Below are 22,740 nucleotides of genomic sequence, written 5' to 3'. Positions count from 1 at the left end.
AGAATGTAGCTGTTACCTGCTATGTAAACATTCGATTTAGTTATTTTAAATTTGTTACTTGTTGCAACTGGGTGAAAATTTAACCCACAGATGAGGAAAGAGTGTTACAACAAAGACCTGAAACATGACTGATGCAGAAATGCACTAAATTGGTTCTCCCTGCTTCAGTTATTTCTGTACAAGTCTATACGTACATGCTGATCCCAATTTATTTTTAATCTAACCCAAAAAAGCGTCCGTGAATAGAGCTGTTCTGAATTTGGAAAAGTAACTGAGAGAGTCAAATTCCTAGTCTTGCATCTACCTGATAACTCCCCGATGCCTAAAATCGTGCAGAACACACTCAGGATATCCAAGCTTGGCTCTGGCATCTCTGTTTAATCAATTGCCAAACTTCCACTGGCACAGAAATAAACTCATTGCTGCTTCTCCTGGACACCTTTCCCGCTCCCCCGCTGTTCCTGTGGCGTTCACAGCTCTGGCAAGGAGGTGCAGAAAGGAGAGCCCCATCCAGACAGGCGTTTGGGTGTGATGATGCTGGAGCAGCGGGGCAGGCAGAGAGTCCTCCCTGCGGCCGGGGATGGGGAAAGGACACGGGGCTGTGACGGGCGATTTGGACGGAGCTACCGGCGCCCCCGGCACCCTGTGCCTCCCGCTCCCCCGGGGCGCGGACACCCCCGGGCATTCCTGCCGGACCCGTGCCCGTCCCCGGCGCTCCGGCCACACTCACCTGTCCCCCGCCATCCATCGCTGCCGGACCCCGCGATGAGCCCCGGTATCGCGCGGCCGAGTCCCGGGCAGGCTGACAGCCGCGGCCGGCGGTCACGGCATCCCGCGGGGCCCCGGCGGGACTGACAGCGCGGCCGCAGCCCCGGCCTCCCCCCCGCCCCGCCCCGTCCAGCACTTACCGGCGCCGCCGCCGCCGCCGCCGCCGCTGCGGGGCCGCGCAGCCGCTTCCGGGTCCGGGGCCGGCGGAACGGGCGCGGGGCCGCGCGCGACCCGGAAGCGCCGCGGTGGCGGAAATGACGGCACGGAACGGAACGGAACGGGCGGGGCGGCGGCACCGGGGGCGGTCACGGCAGCCAGGCCCGGGCTCCGGCGGGCACAGCCCCGGGGTGGGCACCGGGGACACCGCGGCGGCAACACACGGGAGGCTTCTCTCGTAGGGATCGCACCGGTTTTATCCCAAATTTCTCGCTAAATTCACTGTGGCCTTTGTGTTTCTTTGGTAGGTTTAAAGCAAAGCCTCCAGGTAGCGCTCGGTGTATAAACACACATGAAGAAGCAGCTGGACAGTGGACAGCACGGCACAAGGCTCACCAGGGGCCTGTGAGGAGCAGCTGCCAGGGACTGGAGTGAGGGCAGGGGCTGGAGCTGCCCCAGCACAGGGCGCATCACAGGGACTGCCTGGGCTGCAGCTGGCTGAGCACAGAGCTCTGCAGTGACTGCATTCAGCCTCATAAAATAGTACAAAAAATCACCCAGAACAGTAGGTTTGCACTGATGTGATGAGGCAGAGCAGGTCCCTGCAGGGAGCTGGGACAGGGGCTGAGGGAACTGTCCATGCCATCCATGACGGTTTACCCTGAGGGGGCAAATGCAAGTGCATCTGTGAAATATTCACAATAATACCAATTTAGAAATGCCTTTGGGGTAGCGTTCTTAGTAAAACTGAATAACCCTGAAAACTCATTGGCTCAAGACAGACAATGGTGGAGTAATTAAGATGTAAAGTAATTGAAATGTGAATGAATTTACTAATTGCATGGGGGGACAGTGAGACTACAGATTTGTTAACCAGGAGCCATCTCCATCTGCAGCCACAGTGACCCCGGCCAGTTGGTTAAAGGGTTCCAGTGACACCCGGGGCCCAGTGAAGGTGTGGGATGGCCCTTCCAGCTGGACTGGGGGCAGCCGGAGCTCTGCTTGACCCGTGCCAAGCCTGAGGCATTAGCCAGACCACCAGGAAGGTTAGACGAGGATGAGGGTTGACTCTACTGAGATTGTCCATCACAGGCAAAGTACATAAAGCAAATTAAGGATCATTTTATCTGGCACTCTGAGTCTTCATCGCACCTACAGGTGATTTCCCAGAGAGGTCTCTATGGGGGCAGTTGTGTTACACACCACCCAAAACATGAGCGAAACGGAGCAGAATTGAAGGGAGTTGAGGTGAATGGGGGGAGTGTCCCACGCGAGGGGCGGCCACTATTTGCAGGTAACCTCTTGAGAGAATGAACCTTGCTGCCTGTGCTTTTTTTCTTCCCATTTCCGCGGTTCTGTGCAGAGTTACAAAAAGCTAATTTGCAACTAGCCCCGGTAACGCACGACCTGAGCCGGGCCCGGCTGTGCCAAAGGCTCCTGCTCTGTCCCGCGGCTTCTCCGCGGGGACACGCACAAGGCATGGGCCGCTTCATCCCGTGCCGAGGCCCCATGGCAGACCCACGGCCGTGTTCCCCGGGCCGCTTCATCCCGTGCCGAGGCCCCATGGCAGGGCACAGCCGGGTCCCCCGGGCCGGGCCGGACCCCGCGGCCCTCGGAGTTCGGGCGGCACTGGGCCCGCCGTCACCACGGCAACGGGGGCGGGGCCCGGCCCGCTCGCCCCGCCCACGCAACCGTTCGAACGGCCCAATCACAAGTTCCCCAGCCGGGGGCGGGGCCCCAGGTGGGGCAGGCGGGCGCGACACCTCCCTTTGCGCGCCGATTGGCTGACGCCGCCGCCACCGCCCGCCCCTCCCGCGCAGCGATTGGCCACCCCTCCCGTCGCTCCCGCACGAGGCCGCCGCCTCCCGCCCGCCCCGGGAGCGCGGGCGCCGCTGGGCCCGGCGGGAGGGCCGCGCACGGAGCGGGGCGGGGCGGCGGGACCGGCGGGCGGGGCGGCGGGCGGGGCGGGACCGGCGGGCGGGGCCGGGCCGGGCCGGGGCGGGGCCGGCGGGAGGGGCGGGGCCGGTGCTCCGCTCCCTCTCGCGCGCCGCTCGGCTCCTTCACAGGGTGACACGTCTGCGGTGAGTGAGTGGCGTTGGCAGCCTGTCAATCCCTCACCGGAGCGGCCATCAAACAACATAAAACACGCGCGGGCACCGGGCGCGGGGCTCATAAATTCCGGCGGGCCGATATTTTTGCACATTGCTTTGCAGAGAGTGTGTAATTAATTTTTTTACAGTTCTTTCCCCGTTATTTCCGCTCTTTTCTTTGCACAAGTTCAAACTTTTGATTGCTGCTGTCTCACCCCCGTGCACAGACTTGGGATCGTTTGTTATTTGGGGGGGAGGGCGATTAATTTTTTTTTTCCCTCTGTGATTGTGTTTTCTTGGCTTTTTTATGTTGCAGTTTGGGGGTGGGGGTGTTCGCTGGTTTGTTGTGGTTTTTGCTGTTTGCACCCTCCCAACTTCTGAAGGATTTGAAAGCAAGTTTTTTTGATTTTGTATTTTTTTTTTAATTTTGCCTTTTTGCAAAGAAGATTTTTGGACAAGTGGGGAAAGACATAAAAAGCAACAATAAAAATAAAAAAAGGAAAAAAAAATCTTTGGAGGAAGATTGCACCAGGAAAACCTCACAGAAATCTGCTCAGCTCATTTATCCGAGGCACCAATATGATGATGATGAAAGAAGATTGTAACTAAAGAAGAGAGTGATTTACTGCCCTGGGAAGGAGAAGAGAGTGGAATAAACAGCTGAGATCCGGTCAAAAAACAAATACTACTCTTTTTTTTGTTGTTGTTGTTACTGTTTTGTTTGGCTTTTTTTTTTCCTTTTTTTTTTTTTTTTTTTTTTTTTTTTTTTTTTTTTTTTTTTTTGTGTTTTCCCTATTTTCGGCGTGTGTGCAGCGCGCAGGCAGGAGCGCGGCGCTGGGACTGAGCGGGGCAGGCGCTGCCCGGAGCGCGGCCCGGCCCGGAGCCATGGACGATCAGTCCAGGATGCTGCAGACTCTGGCCGGCGTCAACCTGGCCGGGCACTCGGTGCAGGGGGGCATGGCCCTGCCGCCTCCCCACGGACACGAAGGGGCTGACGGCGACGGCAGGAAGCAGGACATCGGCGACATCCTCCATCAGATCATGACCATCACTGACCAAAGCCTGGATGAGGCACAAGCAAAGTTGGTTTTGTCTAATTAAACCTTGTCTTTTTTTTTTTTAATATTATTAATATTACTATTTTTTTAAAAATTATTTTTTGGTGTGTGTGTGTGGTTTTTGTTTCTCTCCTTCCTGCTCCTTCCTCTGCAGAGTCTCACAATTAAAGAGCAACTTCTTGGGGCCGTAAGAAAAAAATTACCAGCAGAGCCAAGTTGCTATTTAATGATTTCTTTCCTAAAAAAAAAAAAAAAAAAAAAAAAAAAAAAGGAAAAGATATATAGATATATATATATATAATAAATGTATAAGTATTGGATGGTTGTGCCATCACTGGTCCGCTGGACACTGTCCCACTGTCCGGTGGGTACCGGCCTCTGTCTGTCCGGCCATCCCTCAAAGTACAACTTTGCCTCTTTCTTTCTTTCTTTCTTTCTTTTCTTGTCTCAAAGCGGCAGCAGATGAATTATAAATCTGACCAGATATTGCTGCAGGAGAGGGTGTGTGTGTGTGAATAAAACCCAAATCAAACCCTGCCTGTATTAAATCACAATAAATACAAAAAACAATGTTAACTCTGTACACCTCCCCCCTCTCCCCCCAATCCCCTTAATAAATCAGTTCTAATATCGCAGGACGGGGACAAGGGGGGTGGTTTTCCCCTCGCTCGGGCGGTGTTTGCACAGAGATAATTCCGCAGGGAAGCGGAGCGGGGCCGGGGAGGCTCCGGGCGGCCCCCGCGGGCCCGGGACCCCCGGCCGGGGGCGAGCGGCCCCAGCGCGGCCCGGGGAAGGCGCCATGTTGCCGGAGCCCGCCGCTAACCGCTTGTCCTGTGCTCTCTTGCAGGAAACACGCCCTGAACTGCCACCGAATGAAACCCGCCCTGTTCAGCGTCCTCTGCGAGATCAAGGAGAAAACAGGTACGGACCGCCCGCGCCGCCGCCGCCGCAGCCATCTTAGCGCTCCCGCCTTCCGCCGGGCCGGGCCCCTCACGCCGCCGGGGCCGCGCCGGGCCGGGGGAGCCCCGCGGGGCCGGGGGCGCCCGGCGGGCGGCTCCTGAGGCACCAGGAACGCCGTGAAATGGCGCGGGGCTCTCCCCTCACGGCCCCGCAGCGCCGGCGTTGCCGCGTTCCCGTCAGGCGGTGTGTGAAAGGCACCCCGGGGCGGTGTGGCCGCGGGTTTAACCCGGAGCGGACCGTGGGCTCTGTGAGGGGCAGGGCCGCCCCGGCCCCGCTCCCCTGCCCGCCGCTGCTCCCGCGCCTCCCGGGCGATGCCTTTTTAAACGCCGAAATTCTCCAAAAAAATAATCTCAAAAGTACATTTATTTTTTTTTTTTTGTCTAGATTAAAACTCCGTGCTTTTCTTGTGGGCATTTTAGGAGTTTATTTTTTTTTTGCGATTTTTTCACATCACTGAATTTATAGAATTTTTTGTTTGTTTAATTGAAGAAAATTTGCACGGTATTCTGCTTTGTATTATGAGAACAAGGACGTTTAGGGAGAATAATATTTAATGAAAACAAGAACATTCAACAATAACAAAAAACATTTATTATGACTGGATTTAAAAATGAATAGCCATTTACTCACATATAGCTAGAGCCATTGCTTGGCTTTTTTGCTCTATGTGATACTCAATAATGTTCTGCTCAATTCCACACTGAAAAAAAAATAAAACTGGACGAAAACAATCCAACGTGAAATCAGTGCAAATCTGAGCTGTGGAGCCCTGAGCGAGCCGTTCCCTGTGAATTATGGTGCTTTATGTCCAAGGGTTTCTTTGCTACCAGGGATCCACTTCAGTTCCTGCTGACAGCTAAGCACTAGGGTATTGACTGTGTTGTGAATATTAAGATTGATTCTGCTTTATGTTGCATTATATTACCCGGGATAAGGGGAATGATCCCTCTCCCTTCCCACCTACCTACATTCCACCTCGGTCGGCTCACAACCCTTTTCCTTTGGCTTGTGTTTGTTTCCCGCCTTTCCCTAAACTTCTTTGCCCATCCTGCTCCAGAGCCAGAAAGCAACCTGCCCTCGGTGTTCAGACATCTGCAGGAGGCACATTTCAGCTAAGGAGACAGGCGGTCACTTTATTTGCAGTGGACTTAGCCTCGGTGTTTTGAAAGGCAAGTGTAGTCAGCCACATGTCAGAGGTGAGCTGCGAGGAAAACCCGAGTCCTTTCAGCAGTGGGATTGCTGGGTGGTTGTGAGGCCGCCGCCGTCTCGCAGGCGAGGGGCGACCTGTGCTCTGAAACCTTTTGGGGTTGTTTCAGTGATAGCTTGTAAGTTGGGATCCTGCTTTTGTGCTGCAAGAAGTGGAGCAAGTTTTCAAGTTATCTCTCTTTTGTGAGATCGCTGAGGACCAACAAAGAGTGAAGGTGTCTGCCTGCCCAAAGGCGAGCTCCTGCCAGCCCCGGAGCACGGCAGGGACACTAATGCTCTGAGTGATTGATGGAGATGGATCCACACCTCCACCAAAAACTCTTCCCGATAGGAGACCTTCACTCAGGGTCTCCCAGCTGAAGTGAAAAGTCTGTGCAGGCTTTACGTAGTGTGCTAAAGGAAAGAAAATGTGTAAATACATTATAGCCTGTTTTCTGGAAGCTGTTCTCGGAGGGAACAGCTCCAACAATTCTAAACTGGAGGCACGAGGAAGGGTCTAAGTTGCAGTAAAAGCAGAATTGTCCCCTCTCCCCCTTGGCTCTGCATTGTCTTGTGTTTTAAACCTGCCTCCGATGGGGTCGTGTGCTGGCCTTTAATTCTTTCTAATCAGAACCAAAGTTTACCTGGGTGTGGGAATTGCCGTGATGGCTCTATCACTGCCTTCCTTCGGAGAGGTAAGGAGGGAGCCGAGCAGTCAGGTCTGTTCAGAAACGAGTCATGCGATATTTAAGTAATTTTTATATTGAATTACGTGTTTATTTACATTTAATAGTTTTCAGTACAGTCAGCGAGGACTTTGTGAGACTGGCTGGGAGAGAGCACGAGGAGGAATCCTCAGTTTACGTGGAGCCACTCTGTCACTTCCCGGAAAGGGTTAATGGATGCATCTCATTTCTGAAAGCCTCACACAGGGTCAGGAGCTGAAGATTTTTATTTTTTCTCCCTGTGAGGTATTTACCCAGTACAAAGCAAATCACTGAGCTACTGAATTTAGCCTGACATTTCTTTTTTAACATTTTCAAAAGTGCTGCATAATACATTTAAGCGCTTTAGTGCTATTATTAGCTGCGTGTATTCTGAGAGGCAACCACAAGGTAGCACGGTGTTCATAAAGAAACTGCCACCTCTGGCTTTAATTAGTTCAAAGAAAAATTATACCAGAGTTCTACGGAAGCCCCTCCAATAAAATAGGAAGATAAGTGAGCGAGGGCCCGGTGATTCCGTCTGGTTGTGCTTTGCCCGCTCTCCGAGGTGTCACTGGCTGTGGTGAAGTTGCCTTTGCACTGCACGCTCACATCTGTTGCATACCTGTGTCACAGTTAGTTTCCTCTTGTCTGCCAGGAAGAATCAAAAACTGATTTGCCCCATTGTTTGGGGTTTTTTTTTTAATGCCTCTTTTTTACTGGCTAAAACACCTTCAGATTGGTGATTTTACTATCCTTCCCCCCGGATGTTGCTGAACCTGGGGTTCTGGTTATTCTTATGGAGGAAGAAGTGAAAATATATTAATTCTTGTAGTCTTAAAATGTCCTAGGGAATTGCAATTATTTCCCAATGGAACAATGTATTATTAGGTCCTGCACTGCGTTGATAGATAATTTGGGGTTTTGTCTTTAAAAGTCATTTGTAGACACAGGATCACACGTTTATAAAAATGTCTGAATTCATGTGCATAACCGTGTACACATCTACAGTTATTTATTTATTTATTTGTTTGTTTCCCCAAGTCCAGCAGCAACAATGATAGCTGCCAACCAACCCCGAATTTACTGTCACCACCACCCCTAAATAGCATTCATTTCCTAGTAAAGCCTAATGGCATACATGATGGTTTGCCAGATTTGTGGCCTTTGTGAGGCTTATAAGCAGGACTGACTTGGGAAGATCATAAAACTTAATGAACTTCTCGACTGCAGGAGGTGTCCGCAGGGGAAGCAAAAGGCCTGCTCGGCTGCTCGGGCTGCTGCAACTATTTTTTATGTCTAAAGAGAGAGGATGAAAATGTTCATTAAGAACGTTTTCCCCTCGCATAGATTTTTGTTTCAAAGAATGAATAAACAAGCTCAAAAAACCCAGACGAACCGTGCATTAGCCACGGGGTTAATTCCTCGCTGTTCCCATGTAAGTTACCTTTATTTTTATTGCCACGACTGTAAATAGCCATGCAGTGATTAAAGGGCTGCATCGGGCCCTGCCTGGCTGCAAAGCTCCTTATTGATGACACGGCCCGAGTGTTGAGGAACGCCCCTTGTCAATATGCTGCAGAGCTTGGAACCCGCGGCCAGGGGACTCCTTGGAGCAGCGAGGGGACTCCTTGGAGCAGCGCTGGCTTTGCGAGCCTCTGCCAGAGTTAGAAAATGTTAACCCCTGTCGGCACCGTGGGGCTGTAAAAAGCCACTCGCAGCACTCTGCTCTTGCACTGCACCAATTTCAACTTTTTTTGTAAACTATTGTTTAGTGCGAACAACTCTCAGTAATACACTGTAACCCACAATCCTGCCGGAACATGAGAGGATTCAGGTGGAACAATGAAATGGCACTGATAGCATACATATATGTACGTGTGCTACACATGTGCGTGTGTGTATGTATTTTGGCTATTTTCTAAATATCAGCTGTGATGTTATTGTTACTCACTTTAGTTGTTTAAAATATTTATGTGCAGTCCTGTTGTTTTTTTATTTTTTTTTTAAGCTGCTAAATGCCTATTTTGTTGTTCCCTGATTACCTGAAGAAGTCAGTGCTGAGTGTTTATGTGCGTCCAGCTCAGCTTAATTTGTTTAGCTTTTGCTTCCCATCTTATGCTTCAGTACCAAGCTTTGTCGCCAACCCAGTAGTTGTACTTTTGAATGTATTTTTTTTAATTGCCAGCAGATGTATTACAAATGATGCCGTGCAGCAGAACGTTTGGTCGTTTGCACTGTCCTTATGGCAGTGACATTGCTTTCCTTCATAAATGTCCTACTAGGAAAAAATAAATTGAATAAAGTGTCTTGATTGTCGTTTGGTCATCTGTTTCCAACACATTCATTATCAGCAGCCTGGTTCTTTTGTGGATTTCTACCAGGGCGCTTCTCTAGATGAGAAAATGGCGATTTGGTGATTATGGGCATTAGAGAAATTCGTGGTATTTTGTCTGACAGAACCTGAGACTGCACCTTACCTTCAGCGCTTCCCGCTGCTGGTAATCCTTGCTGCATTTAAATATCCATCTTCACCTTGAGTACTGGGATTAGTGGTTCCAGAGATTTTTTCTTCTCCCCACTGTAGAGGATAAATTTGGCCCTACTTGTCAATACTAATTTAACCAGGAGCAAGGATTTATTTTATTTATTTTATTTTATAGCTGTCTTTCATATCCTTCCATTTATTTTTGAATTCGACACATTTGCTTGCTTATCTGAAAATACCAAATTATAGCAGTTACCGCGTGGTGTATTTTAGGATGCTTTTTGTAAGTTAAGGAATTTTTGCATTCAGAGATAAATTATCATCATGGCACGTAGGAAATGCAAAGCAGGCTTTTTTTTTTTTTTTTTTTTTTTTTTTTTTTTTTTTTTTCCAGGATTTAACACATTTATCAAGCTCTGTTCCTGCAGCTTTCAATGGAAAAGTTGTATGATATGGATATTATGCTGTCTTTTTTTCAATTTAAACATTGATTTGTGTGAAACATTAATATAATGATATTTGCAGTCTACCGTAGTCTACAAATATCAGCAGAATTAGACACTCTAAATTGTTACAAATGCAACGCAATGTTTAAATGTGAATGAAGGCTGTATTAATAATTACGGAGCGGAGCGCGCGGCAGTCCGGTTTGGCTCTGCCCTCAGATTTTAGGCTGTTTTTCAATTCCTTGCACACGGTGCCCATGATGGCTCGATGAATATTTTCCTGAAGAGCAGGAATGAATGTGAATCCGTGCGCGATGGAGCCCAAAGCAGCGGAGCCCCGAGCGGAGCTGCGCGCCCGGCGCCGCGCTGGAATCAGCCCGAGCTGTCGGAGCGCCGCGATTGACACCCTGAGAAGAATGCTTTGTTTGTTTGCTCAGCAGTCATGTTTAATGCTCTTCGCTTATCAAGGTGATCAGCATGGTTCAGATAACACATGCCTGACACCGCCTGCCTTTTCTCACCAGCGTGTTGACCTTTTGTCACGTTTGCTTTTCTCTGGTAGGCAATTCCTGGCTTTAAGTGTGAATGGAGTAAATAATTCACATCAATATTTAATATAAATTATTAAAGTTTCTGTCAGCTCTTACAGTTCATGCTTTTATAGAGTTTGAGTAGTTCATCAGCCAAACAGATGAATTGTGCAGCTCAGCTGGACATTAGAGCTCCTCCATCGTGCTGCCGGGACTGGGGGAGAAAGCAGGGAATTAAATAGCAAAGGTAAATCAGCCTGGTCCTTCAACGCTGTGTATTTTTCAGTAATGCACATTCTTTAGGAAGAGTCGAAGTATCAGATAAATACCCAGCATAATTTATTTTGTTAGTCCTGTACTTTTTTTCCCCCTTCATGTTGCAAACAGAAATGCAGAAAACCCCACTGACCCCCGGCGTTTTCTTCTACTCTTTGTTACTGGCCTTCCTTTGGTGCTCCAGGCCCTCCATGAGATTAGGGTGGGAGTACTGGTGTTGGGGAGTAGAATTTGGGTGTTTGTTTTGTTTTTCCCCTCAGTGTGCTTTCTCTATTTTTAAAGACTGGTGTGGAGCCCTGAGGTGGTGAAGTTTCAGGGGTTTTTAGACCTTGTTTATAAATTACAATTTATATTTTGCAAAGTGACCTGTGATTGAATGTAGAATCTGAAAACATTTTTTAAAGGAGAAAAGCTCTGATCTCTGATTGTAACAGCTCAAATGTATTTATTGCGTCAGGGATTGAATCAAAATAGCATGTTTTGCATAAAAGCATATAGTAAAAATCATGATGCACTTATTTTAATTTTATGCTCTTTTAGGTGTTTCAGTTCTTTTGTTAATGATCAGTTCAATGTGTGTTGCACAGCCACAGGGACTGTAACAATGTGAATCACAGAATATCCCATGTAATACAAATCCATCACCTGGAAGGGAGGTGGGTTTGTATCATGTGTTTACAGGTCAAACCCTTTTGCTATACTTCAGTCATGCATCAACATTTAAAGCCAATCTTTCATTCCTCATTGTCCAGCAGGTGGCTTTGTCATAGATTATTTAATTTTTAATCATTTATTGTAAGTGGAAAAGGTTATTTAATAATATTATCCTGACAGCATTTTTTAAAAGAACTATAGTTTTCCAGTATGTCCTGTGGTGTATGACGGGGTCAATGGAAGCATCTAGAGAGCTTCAAGTACACAATCTAAATTAAGATTCTAAACAGGCATTACAGATGCTGGTAACTTTGGCAATTATCATTTTGTTTGGTGAACAGTAGTAAAACAGTGTGCGGTAAAAGTGTTTAGAGAGAGAGGATAAATAAATTGAACAGTTTTGCAATGCAAAGTGGTTTGTGGTGTTTTTGAGGATTTCTTGGCTCTTGCTTAACTGCTATTGTGAAGCCTGGAGCAGATTTTCCCATTGCTAATGCCCTAGAAGTATTAATTCACTTTGATATGCTAATTAGAGGGCATTATGCAAGAAATGAGATTAAGTGGCAGCATGAAGCCATTTGCCTGTCAGTAAATTGAGAGCTTTAGCATCAGGAGGAGCTTTGTTTTTTCTGAGTTTCTCTTGGTTTTGCATATAAATAAAATTGATTGAAAGGTCTAGAGAAGCTTCTAGAACATTGGTGGTTCTTTTTCTCCTTCTATGATTATTTAAACTTCATGTTAAAGCCTTTCTCTGAATATTAATTGATCTAATGGGAGATAGTGAACATGAAGAATTTCATTGTATTCTCAGTTACTGTATCTTAACAAAAGGAAAGTATTAGAATTCTTTGTGTCATCTGATTTTTGTGGGATTATTTTAGATATATCTTACAGCTTTGTATTCTAATGTCTCTGCCTGCTCACGGCTCCTGTGCTGAGAGCTGTACCTGTGTGGAGGTGTTTTTGCCAGTTCTGCTGTTCTGGGGATTGGTGTGAGGGCCCAACCAGCTGAGGGCAAATGAAAGGCTGGATTCCTGGCCAATGGAGCTGTGGACATTTGTCACCCCCAGTCACCCACAGCGTTTCCCACCATTTCTGATGCAAATCACACATGTATTTTCCTTCCTTTAGGAAGGAAGGGGTTGTAATATTGACCATAGATTTTATTCAACTGTCAGAAATTGTGTTAAAGTAACATTAAGGGATTGACTTACAGCCATAAGAGTGAGGGAATTTGGAGTTAATAGTTAAACTCTGCCCTTAACTCAACTCATTGAACCTATTAGAGCATATATGATACGTAAGAGCACTGTGCTGAGACCTCTGCTGTAGTAGGATGCTCCAGGATGGCTCAAAGATGAGACGTTCTGATTCTAGTTCAAATTTTCCTTTGTTTTTTGAGGTTTAGAGTTTTTGTGTGTGTATGTGGTTTTCATTCAGCCTATGGAGTTGCTTTACTACAGTTTTGTGATTACTTTTCTTTTTGCAATACCATTTAAAAAAAAATCAGAGAAGTAATTCTGGAAATTGAACAAAAATTTAGCAAAAAATAAACCCAAAGCAAAGCCAGCCCAAGCTTCTCTAGTCCTCTTTGCCTGAGTGCAGCAGAGTGGCTGTTTGAGTGCCCATCTCCTCCAGAGATCATTGTCGCAAAGTCAATCAGGGGAGCAGTGCTGGAGTGACAGTGCTTGTTATGAGCCCCAATAGTTATTTAAAAGAAAGGAAAAAGGATAAAAAAATGGCCCAGAGCTGCGTGCGGGGGCTGTTCATGCTGGATGCACATGCTCTCCCTGATCCTGGCAGCTGAAGTCTATCACTGTTGGGAATTTTTTAACATGAACCACACGAGACACAAACCACGGCGGTTTCCCCAGAGCCACAGGGGTTTTCACGTCAGCGCAGGACAAGTGGCACGTGCACTGCGGGTCCCTGCCCGCCATCCCCTGCCCTCGGCGCCCGCCGCAACAAAGGCGCCCCAATGCAGTCGGCATGGGAAGTGTGATGGCCCTGCTCGCCCACAGCTCCCCGGGGCTTGGCCCAAAGAATCCCATCAGGAATTTATAATCCAAAACTTTAGTTGTCATAGTGAACCTTTTTGATACTGGAAGGAAAAAAAACCATCGCTCGATGCTGCAAAGTCAGTTCTCACAGGCAGCAAAAGGAAGTGTTGCTGGGCTTCAGCCGCTCATTTTGGGTTTCAGATTGTTGAACAAAAGAACTAAGTAATGAAAATGTTCCGAAGCCAACCTTAACTTTCCCAGTACCAGTAGGCCCCGATGGCGTTGTTTCAGGAGAAAACGATGCTGGGGAGGAAGTCCTGGCATTGCTGGTTTGAGTTCTGGTGCTGCTGTTGACTGGGGAAGAAACCTTCCTCCCTCTTGAGTGAGGAGGGATGTGGTGACCTTGGTAGGGCAGACCTCGAGCTCCGCCACCGCCTCATGGAAGTGAATGCAAGAGCTTGCTTCTTTTATCTTTAAAATGGGAATGTTATCCATCTGATTTTTTGTGAAGGTTGTGTTGGCTTGGTGCTGTATGTCAAAAAGGAATATTTTTATTAAGTGTTTGGTTTAATTAAAATTGTTACTTTAGAGGTAACCTATCAACATTATTTGCAGTATCTGCTTCATTCCACTTTGGCCACAGATTGAGTCTTACATCCTGGAGATGAAGAAATTAAGCTTTCCTCAGACTTCTTCTTTTCTTGGCTTTAATCAGGAATTTTTTTTTACTCCACGGTTAGACCTGTGCTTAAAGGATATCAGGGTTTTGTGCCTTGGTGGTTGGTTTGCTCAGTACAGAAAGAGAAGGTTTGCTCCCGTTCCCGGGGATCGGTGCTTTCCTTGCGCAGTAGCTGTTCCAGGCAGGGTGGCACACTCAAAAGACTGTGCCAGGCACACTTTCATATATTTGTTGATTAAAGAAGGAAGCATGCTTTTAGTGAGATCTGTAATTACAGAACACCCAAATGTTTGCTTATTTTCTTTCATGCGAGATCCTGGTAGTGTGATTGACTGTCACTAGTAAGAACAAGTTACAGTAGATTGTGCAATGATTCTTATTTGACTTCAAGGATGTATTTATTACCATTTTTGAACAAATTATACTAACATGAAAAGTTGTGGAAATGATTGTGCACTAGATAAGGTGATACATTACAGGAGTGGTTGGGTTTATGGAGCTTTATGCCGAGGTTTTCTCAGAAATTATAGCACAGTCCTGTCACTATAAAACCTGGAGATACACTTGGTAATAACATGCAGTGGAGGGATTTTTAGGATTTCACTTGTTATTCAAATAGAGTGGGAACTATCAGTTTTTCTACCTCGTATTTCTTTCTTGTGTTGCACTGGGTGAAGAGGGGAAAGGAAGCCCTGGCATGGCAGACTGGGTGCTGGGGTGTGGGCACCGCAGCCCTGCCTGGTGCCACCAGTGCCACCAGCTCCAGTGCCACAGGGCTGGGGAGGTTTTGGCACTGATGGAACTCTCTGGGACCCAGCACTGGCGTGGGATGCTGGGGGAGATTTGCCCTCCAAAGGCAGCTGAGGATTTTTTTTGTGAATTATTTCTTGCTTCCCCTCCACTTGTTAGGGCAGTGACGTGATATCGATATGGAGCTTGGGAAGTTATTGACTTGTTGGTTCTTGACCTTTTGACTGTGACCAAGTATAGAAATTGAATGTCTGAAAATTAAATGATAGACTCTTTATACATAAATTCTTGGATGTCAGTGTATTACATGAACTAATTTCGGTTTACCTAAATTTATGGTGTTTTGTGTTCAATAAAGGAAATATTTCTTCCTTTCAATATACCCGGCATCTAATAATATTGTAGTTGCTAACACTAAACAAATCCATTTCCTCTTACTGACTGATTATCATAACAGATGCTGTTTAATCACCGAGACTGTTATGTAACTTTTAAATCTCTAATATTTTGGAGAGGTGCAAGTGACGTTATCTTGCTGCGTGATGTCATCGGTGCTGAACTCAAGTTCTTATTTAGTTTAGTCGTATTTAATGGACTGAGAACACTTGCTGAGCGAACTGCCTGTTTGAAAGGAGACCCAAAATAACACACAGTCCGCGTCCTGCTTTCCATGAAACAAAAAATGGACATTTGTTTTCCCCGCCCTAAGCCGTGGCACGGTGGGGGCTGATGGAAATTCCGTGCCCCGGCTCCTGTCCGATGGAATTAGCTGATCGCGGGCAGGGCGAGCAGCACTCGGGCCTCCAAACCGGGGTGACGGAGCTGGCGATATTGTTCTCTCCGAGCGCCGCAATAAGGCTGTGGTCAGCACTAATGTAAATATTTGTACAACAACCATGTTCTACAGCCTCCAATTTAATGGTAAAAATCTGCCCTGAACGCCTGGGTAAATATATGCTGAGAACAGACGCCCATTCACCGGAGAAACAATTGACTTTGGGTTCTTTGTTGCTAAAGTGGCCCCCAGTGATGGGCTGCGGGAGGCGATAGCGGCTCCCGGGCAGTGCCCGGCGCGGGGAGCCCGCACCCGCCACGGCTGCGGCAACTTGTCAATGGAAGAAAAAGAACTGTAATCGCACATTTACATATGCTCCTAATTGTTGATTTGGGGATTTTCTATGAATATGGCTTCACAAAACAGATGCTCTTTAAGAAAAGGGGGAACATAATTTTGTGGGCAATGAATTAAGTGTTTTTGTGGCCCTCTCATCCGTAGCTAGGAGCAGTTTGTGGACCGCGTCTGTGAACGCCGCTCATAATTGTTTTTCACACATAAGTTATGCAAATGAGCTTTTATGGCAACTGGCATAACAATTAGCATCCTCCAGCAATATTTTAGCAGGTTAATTGCAAAATTTCTAAATTGTACATCTGACTTGTTAATTAGGCATGACAGAGGTGGTAAAATAGTTATCTTCAGGCAGTGGCAGCCAGGAGCTGCTTGAAATGCAAAGAGCAAGGATTGATTGGATTTGAGGGTTACAATTGTGGGAGCACTGCTGTTGTCAAGTGCCGCTGAGCAGCTCTGCTCCATCGGCTGCCTCAGAGCAAGAACCACGTCGGTGCTGAGAGGATCCTGCCAGTTACAAATCTGCTTTATTTAACTCTGAAATTCTCCAAATCCCGGCTGTGGGAAGCGCCCAACTCCTGCCTATTCCTGCGTCTTAGGCCCACGGCAAGGGGAATCCATGGACCTGAAGCTGGAATTTTGATTTTATTTACAAATAGGCCTGAAAGTTCAGCTGCTGGCACAGATCAGCAAACACTTCTGTTTTTCAGCCCCAGAAAAAAATGCCATTGCTCTCCCCACCATGTGCTGAGAATTCTGCCATTACTTTCCTTAAATTGCAACCTTCGCTGCCCAGTATTTTCAGATAGTGTTGGTTGCATTTTACAAGCTTTACTTCCTCTGCTTATTTCTCTTAAATCCTCGCTTTCATTTATCTTTGTGTGTCTTACAATATTAATCATATTAAAATACAAAAACCCATGCCGTTTGCAATAACTCCTTTTTAGGCTCTCAGAGGTACGTCTGGATGATTTAAACAAGATTGGAACACGCAAGTCTTCATCCTGGGAACGTGTTCCAAACATCCCCCAATGCTGCCTGGAGCAGATAACAGTGTGCTCAGCAGAGGTGCAGCCTCTCGAGTCACACAGCACAATTGGCCAGCACAGGATCCTCTAAATACATTTTACTGGCTTCGACTGCTGATTTTGATATAAAATGCAGATTTCTGAGCTAGTTTAATATTTAATAAGTTAAAGGGTGATAACAGAAAAAAAAAAATGCCACTGAACAAGTACCTCTGGGAGCCAGAGCAATCGGCGGTGCGCTGTGAGCTGTGTGTGCCTGTGCCATTTGTCTGGGTTTTGCTGGGGGACTCAGTGTTTTGTGGCTTAAATAAAGTCAATCACATTTGAGTACCTATGTAGTACCTGTAAGCAAAAAGAAAATCAGTACAAGCACTTGTGAAATTTCATGTTCTCTGTTTTCTCTATATGCATTCTGTTGATTTAACCACATAATTTTTAAAATTGGGATGTTATATTTTCATTAAAAAAAAAAACCCAACAACGTTCCTGCATGTATAACTGTTCTAATATTTTACATTTTCTTGTGACATGTGTATATGGAGTAAGTGCCATTTATGATATGTTGTCATCAATAATTTTGTCACAGAGAATAAAAGCCTTTAAACTCATCCACCCACTGGAACGTTTTATCATATTTATTTTAAGAGATATGAAATTAGCAGAACAATTGAACTCTTTGTATATGGGAGATGCAAATGTAACTGAATATTTACCTTTAATGAAGGGCAGCATAAATATCTCGGTATCAATAAATTATATGCAGTAGCAGAATATTCCATAGGCAACTAACAAATAGTTCCTTTTTCCCCTGGATCCACAAACTGCATTGTCCTTTAAGATAGTTGAATTTACAGTACACAGTGAAATTAAATGTTGGTTAACTTTTGGAAAGGATCCATCATAACTGGAAAATACTGGGGTTTGACTAGACCTAAACCACGCTTCCAAACCATTGTGTTCTCTGATTAAATGCTCACTTGCACAATTTAGGAAGAGTTTACTACAGTGGTGCCTCAGTAGATAATATTTGGAATGGAGTAACCATTTTAATGAGGTTCATCGAGAGATTTCATCAGGGAATGTTTCAGGTGTGCTATGGCTTTTGTCTTGTCATGATGCACGTCTTGATACCGTCAGAGGAGTTCCAGAGCAGCTCTCTCCTTGTGTGAGACAATAAGGAATTCTGTAGAACGTGTGAGCAGGGAAAGGCAGGACCTGCTGCATTGTGCTCTGCGTTCGAGCAAGCCGGTGAGTAAATATACCCTGTGGCTTAAATGTACATCACATTTTAACTGTCCTAATATTGATCATCCTATGGAGGAATGCAATGGAAGCCCACTGGTTATTAGTGTAAAGAGGGTCAGAGGCAGAGCCGGGCACAAAGCAAGTGCTCTCATGGTAATGATGCTGCTATTTATAGATCCCCATTTCATTAGTTGCAGAGTTTCAGGGAAGAGATTTTCTCTAGGGGAAATGGATACTTGAAGTTCATTTTCTTCCTGATGCACATTAAGGCAGAAACGTGAACAACCTTCAGGATAGGACACAGGGATGCAGATTTCGCGTGACCGTTTTCCCGGTGTTGTGTGAATGCCAACTGCTGCTCCTGCCCGGCCGCGCTCCCAGCAGCGTGTGCCACCGCTTCTCTGCCATCAGAGTCTTCTTCCTCCTGAAGGGATCCTGCCTTTGCAGGGTGCCAGACTAGTAAACTGAGCACTATTGCACTGTGTTGCTTTATAAAACTAACACATCTGGATCACCTGACTTGGAGCAGCCTCGCTACAGCTGGCACGCACCGGAGTGGATTTACTCACAGCACCGACCAACTACAGTCGCAGTTAATCAAAACACGCCCGGCTCTTCTGATCCTTACTCATAAATACAGAAATTTCTTGGAGTATCTGAAAACTCAATTGTATAACCATACTTAGTTTCCTCCTGTGAAATCCAGATAATCAAAGCTCCCTATAATTTTTGTGTGCCTTTATTTCTAGAGTTTTCCTTCTTGGAATTCTTGGTATCTTGATTTTTTTTTCCCTTTAAGAGAATATTTACTTAGTTAGTATTCACTTAATTAGAACTGACTGTTTAATGTTTTCTGGGAGGGTATTTATGGTATTTTCTTTGCCATATTTGCATTCCAGAAATTAAGTCCCCATGCCATTATTCGGCAAGCCTTTCATACATTAGAATGATGAATTGAAAGCAGAAATGGGAAAAAGACTGCAATGCAATGAAAATTTAATCAGCGTCTTCTGCTGCTTTAATAAGGCAAATAATTCTTATTGGCCGCTGTGTTAAGGTTTCTAATATTTAATTCATAACAAACCTTGCATTATTCTGCAGCAGCATCGACAGCTCCACTTTGCTGCCTGCCAACAGGCAACCATAAAAACTTAAAAGCAGATGTAAATGTCTGAAACAAGGAGAATGATTGGGTCTAAAGAGGTCAGAAAAAATCAACACTATTGCCAGACAGTTTGATAAATCCTTACACACACTTTAGCAAGGTACAAATGGTATTAATTAAACTCATTATGTGTGTTGATTTTAAGGCTTTGAGGTACCTTTTTTGAAATCCGAGATTTTTTTAGTTCCTGGAGACTCCCAAATGAAAGGGGATGCCAGGCTGGCAATGCACGGTGCTGGACAGCTGAGAGGATGTTATAAATCAGGCAGATTCAGTTAATTTTCATATTTAGGGTATTTGTTACATATCAACGGTAACATCACTGTAATTTGTGTTACGTGTATGTGTAGTGCTGGAATTAAGCAAAGGAACAGGAGCTCGTCCCCCTGCTCCCGTTTCAGCTCTGCCAGCCCAGCAGTGACAGTCATCTATGACAAAATCCCACGTGTGGCAAATGCCAGGCTGGTTTTTGGGGCTGCTGCTGCTGCTGCCCGAGCCCCGAGCAGGAGCTGCAGCACCCGGCCAGGGCTGGGTGCGAGCTCTTGTTACCGCCAAGGGCTGCGCCTGTTCTCATTTCTTCTTGAAATGGCTTAATTGGTGTCAGCACCCCAGGGATAAAGGCCTCCAACACTGAAATTCGCACGATTCACCCTGTCTCTGCTCAGTGTAGGGAAACTGGTAACAACTGGTGGTGAATGAGGAGTGAACGGTGCTGTAACAATACTCGATGATGTTTGGGATGACAGAAATTAATACGCACTTGCTTGAAGAAAGCAATGATTAATGGCAGTGAGCAAGGGAATGCTGTCCCTCCTTTAACTCCACTTTGATGGGGATTGAAAAGCAAAAGGCTGTTTTCATTCTCTCGCGCAGGCAGAGGTCATCCAGAGTACATTACAGCAATTTTTTCTCTCTGTTTTTTATTTCATAAATATTATGATAAGCACAGATTAGATAGATTTTTTCACAGAGGCTTAAAAGGATATTTTGTCTGTTTGCTGTTCGTGCTCAATGAAGAAATCGGATTTCTTCTGTTTATGTGTGAGATCGTTTTACTCAGTGGAATAATTAGTACAATTAAGAATTTCAAAAGCTCGCCATTGTGTTAGTTTTTCCGAGGTTTTACAGATGGAATTTCATGGTCTCCATTTCCAAGTGCTGAGAGGTCAGAACAAGGCAAGGAGTGTTGCCGAGGAAAGAAAAAAAAAGGTTAAAAATCCAAGATTCCTCATTGAATTGTTGATGTAAATATATTTTGCAAGATCCTCGCACTTGTCAGTGGCTTTTTAAGCTATTTGATAAAGAATCTTTATTCTACAAGGAGCCTGAAATAACACAACACAGCTTTGGATAATGAATTCTTCATCTAAGCAGAACTTTAAAACAAAGCACAATGTTGGCATTTTTTTCTTTGAGTGAGAGGGCTGATACATCTTTGGGATCCGACAGGAAGACATAAATTAATAGAGTTCTGGAGATCAGTTTCTCATTAATAATCCATTTTGTCATGGTTCTTGGCATTGTCAGCCTCGGAGCTGGTTCATATTTTGCTAAAGGATAAAAGCACATGATGTCTTAAGGCACAACATAAGGAGAAGGAGTTTATCATCTTCTGGAAAAACCATCTCTGAAAAAATAGATTGTTTTCCAGGAAATAAATGTCAATTCCGAGTTTTATGCATTTTTAATCTTCAAACAGGTTTTTTAATGTCTACAGTTGCAAAAATAGACTCGAGTTGGAAGAGGTTGTTGCCAACAGCCGTTGCTTTGCCTTTGTCCTCTCCACTGGTTTTTGATTTTTTGGAAGTTGCAGTGGATTCCAGACCTTTAATTCTGCTGGTTTAAAGACTATGGCAGATTGTGTCCAATTAAAAACATATAATTGAAAAAAAAAATTACGTTTCTTCCTTTGAACGGGTAAACACAAAACCTTTGTTACATTTGCACTTTCCCAGCAGTATGGGGCATCTCACAGACCACTGCACATTCCCTCAGTATTTTTGAATTGGAAAATGTTGCTTCTTCTTGAGTACAATGACATAAATGAACTCACCCTTTTGAAGTCTTAAATCTGGTATTTTATGTATCTTAAGGTAGTGGCAGATTGGCAAAGAGTGTAACCACCAAAAGTGTTCAGCTTGTGCTGTCATCCCAAGTAAGGAAGAACAGAGATCTTATTTAGATGCCTGCCCTTTATGTTATATACTGAAGAGTGACATAATGCAGATCTCCTCAGGAACGCGTGATGTGTTTGGGAAGGATAAAGGGGAGGAAGAAAAGACGACATTAGCCCAGATCGCTTCGTTGTAAGACTTAACTGGGCTCAAACGTTTAGAATTTAATCAATGCTTAAAATGGCACAGAGGGAGGGAGTGGGAGATTCTGGACAGAGGGCTGAAGGCAGCTGGGATCCTGCTAGAGATCCTGGTCGGGATGGCTGCTAAGGAAGCAGTGTGTCCAGAATGCTGAGCAGAGCTGGCCCGTGGAGGAGCAGCTCTGAGCATGAGGGGGTGTAGCAGCAGCTCTTCAGTGTGTTGTTGGCAGAGGTGTCATGGTTTGGGAAGAGATATGGTTGGAGGGACACTGGAGGGGGCCCAGGCATGAGGCATCCCTGATGTGGATCCCACTGACCCACTGGTCACTGGCCAGAGGCAGGCTATGGTCCTATGTAATCTGCATGTAACCACACCGATTCCTTTGGGCCATCTGTTGGCCTCCGAGAGCTTCATGCTGACTGCTCAGGAATGCCCAGGACATGCCGTGAGCGCCTCCTCCCCACGGTTCTTGGGTTGGGCTGGGTCAGAGATGCTGCCTGCCCTGGGTGAGCTGGCTGGAGGAGCAGCAGCACTGCCACTTGCCGGGGATGTAGGTGCAGCATTTACCCCATCAGCAGCAATGCTGAACCCTTTCAGGCTTGCTTTGTTGCCTGAAAACAGGGAAGGTTTGAATTATGAAGATTTAGAACCACGCTTTCTTCCATGGAGTTGCAGAGGACATTTGTCTCAGCACATTGTAGTGAAATTTTAAAGAGCAGGTTTTGACAGGAGACATTTTGCTGACACAGAATATTTTGTTCACTTCTGACTCTCAAATAAGTGCTACTTCTGTCATAATGATTGATTTATATTCGGTTTAGTCCATACATTTTACATCCTCTTCTTTAGTGCTTATGGCTCCATGGCTTCAGAACAGCCCAATTTAACACTGGTACGAGCCTGGCATCGCATTCGCATTCCACAATAAAATTGATTGTAATGAGTTGTAGGTATTTTGTGCTATGGTGTATTTAGGATAAAATGATGATTATTATTATCTCCTGGAAAAAGAAAATTTTAAAATTAAGATTTCTGTTAAAATTTTGTTTTTACAGACTTGTAATTTAAATTGTTCCTAATAACAGTGCCTCAAAGGCTCAGTGACCTGGCTCTC

General features: G+C 45.7%; 2 protein-coding genes across 9 annotated transcripts in view; one reads left to right on the top strand and one right to left on the bottom strand.

Moving 5' to 3' along the window:
- The window catches only part of MAPKAP1 (MAPK associated protein 1), an 80,323-nt gene extending 79,358 nt beyond the window's left edge, over window positions 1-965 (bottom strand). For 2 of the 3 annotated variants that reach the window (XM_083875618.1, XM_083875620.1), the window contains exon 1: window positions 909-965. The gene's annotated coding sequence lies outside the window, so the exon portion shown is untranslated. Of the gene's footprint in view, window positions 1-730; window positions 819-908 lie in introns of those variants that run through there. The other variant, XM_083875619.1, reaches the window with a different exon arrangement.
- Window positions 966-2,921: 1,956 nt separating this feature from the next.
- The window catches only part of PBX3 (PBX homeobox 3), a 99,928-nt gene continuing 80,109 nt past the window's right edge, over window positions 2,922-22,740 (top strand). For 2 of the 6 annotated variants that reach the window (XM_083875621.1, XM_083875626.1), the window contains exons 1-2: window positions 2,951-4,096; window positions 4,920-4,993. In XM_083875621.1, the coding sequence (XP_083731747.1) occupies window positions 3,900-4,096; window positions 4,920-4,993 (271 nt within the window). In that variant the 5' untranslated portion in view covers window positions 2,951-3,899. Of the gene's footprint in view, window positions 4,097-4,919; window positions 4,994-22,740 lie in introns of all 6 variants that reach the window. The other 4 variants (XM_083875623.1, XM_083875622.1, XM_083875625.1 and 1 more) reach the window with 4 other exon arrangements.

The sequence above is a fragment of the Zosterops lateralis genome, assembly GCF_965231275.1.
Source record: "Zosterops lateralis genome assembly, chromosome: 20".
Taxonomy (NCBI): Eukaryota; Metazoa; Chordata; class Aves; order Passeriformes; family Zosteropidae; genus Zosterops; species Zosterops lateralis.
This window is presented reverse-complemented; position numbering and strand designations above follow the sequence as displayed.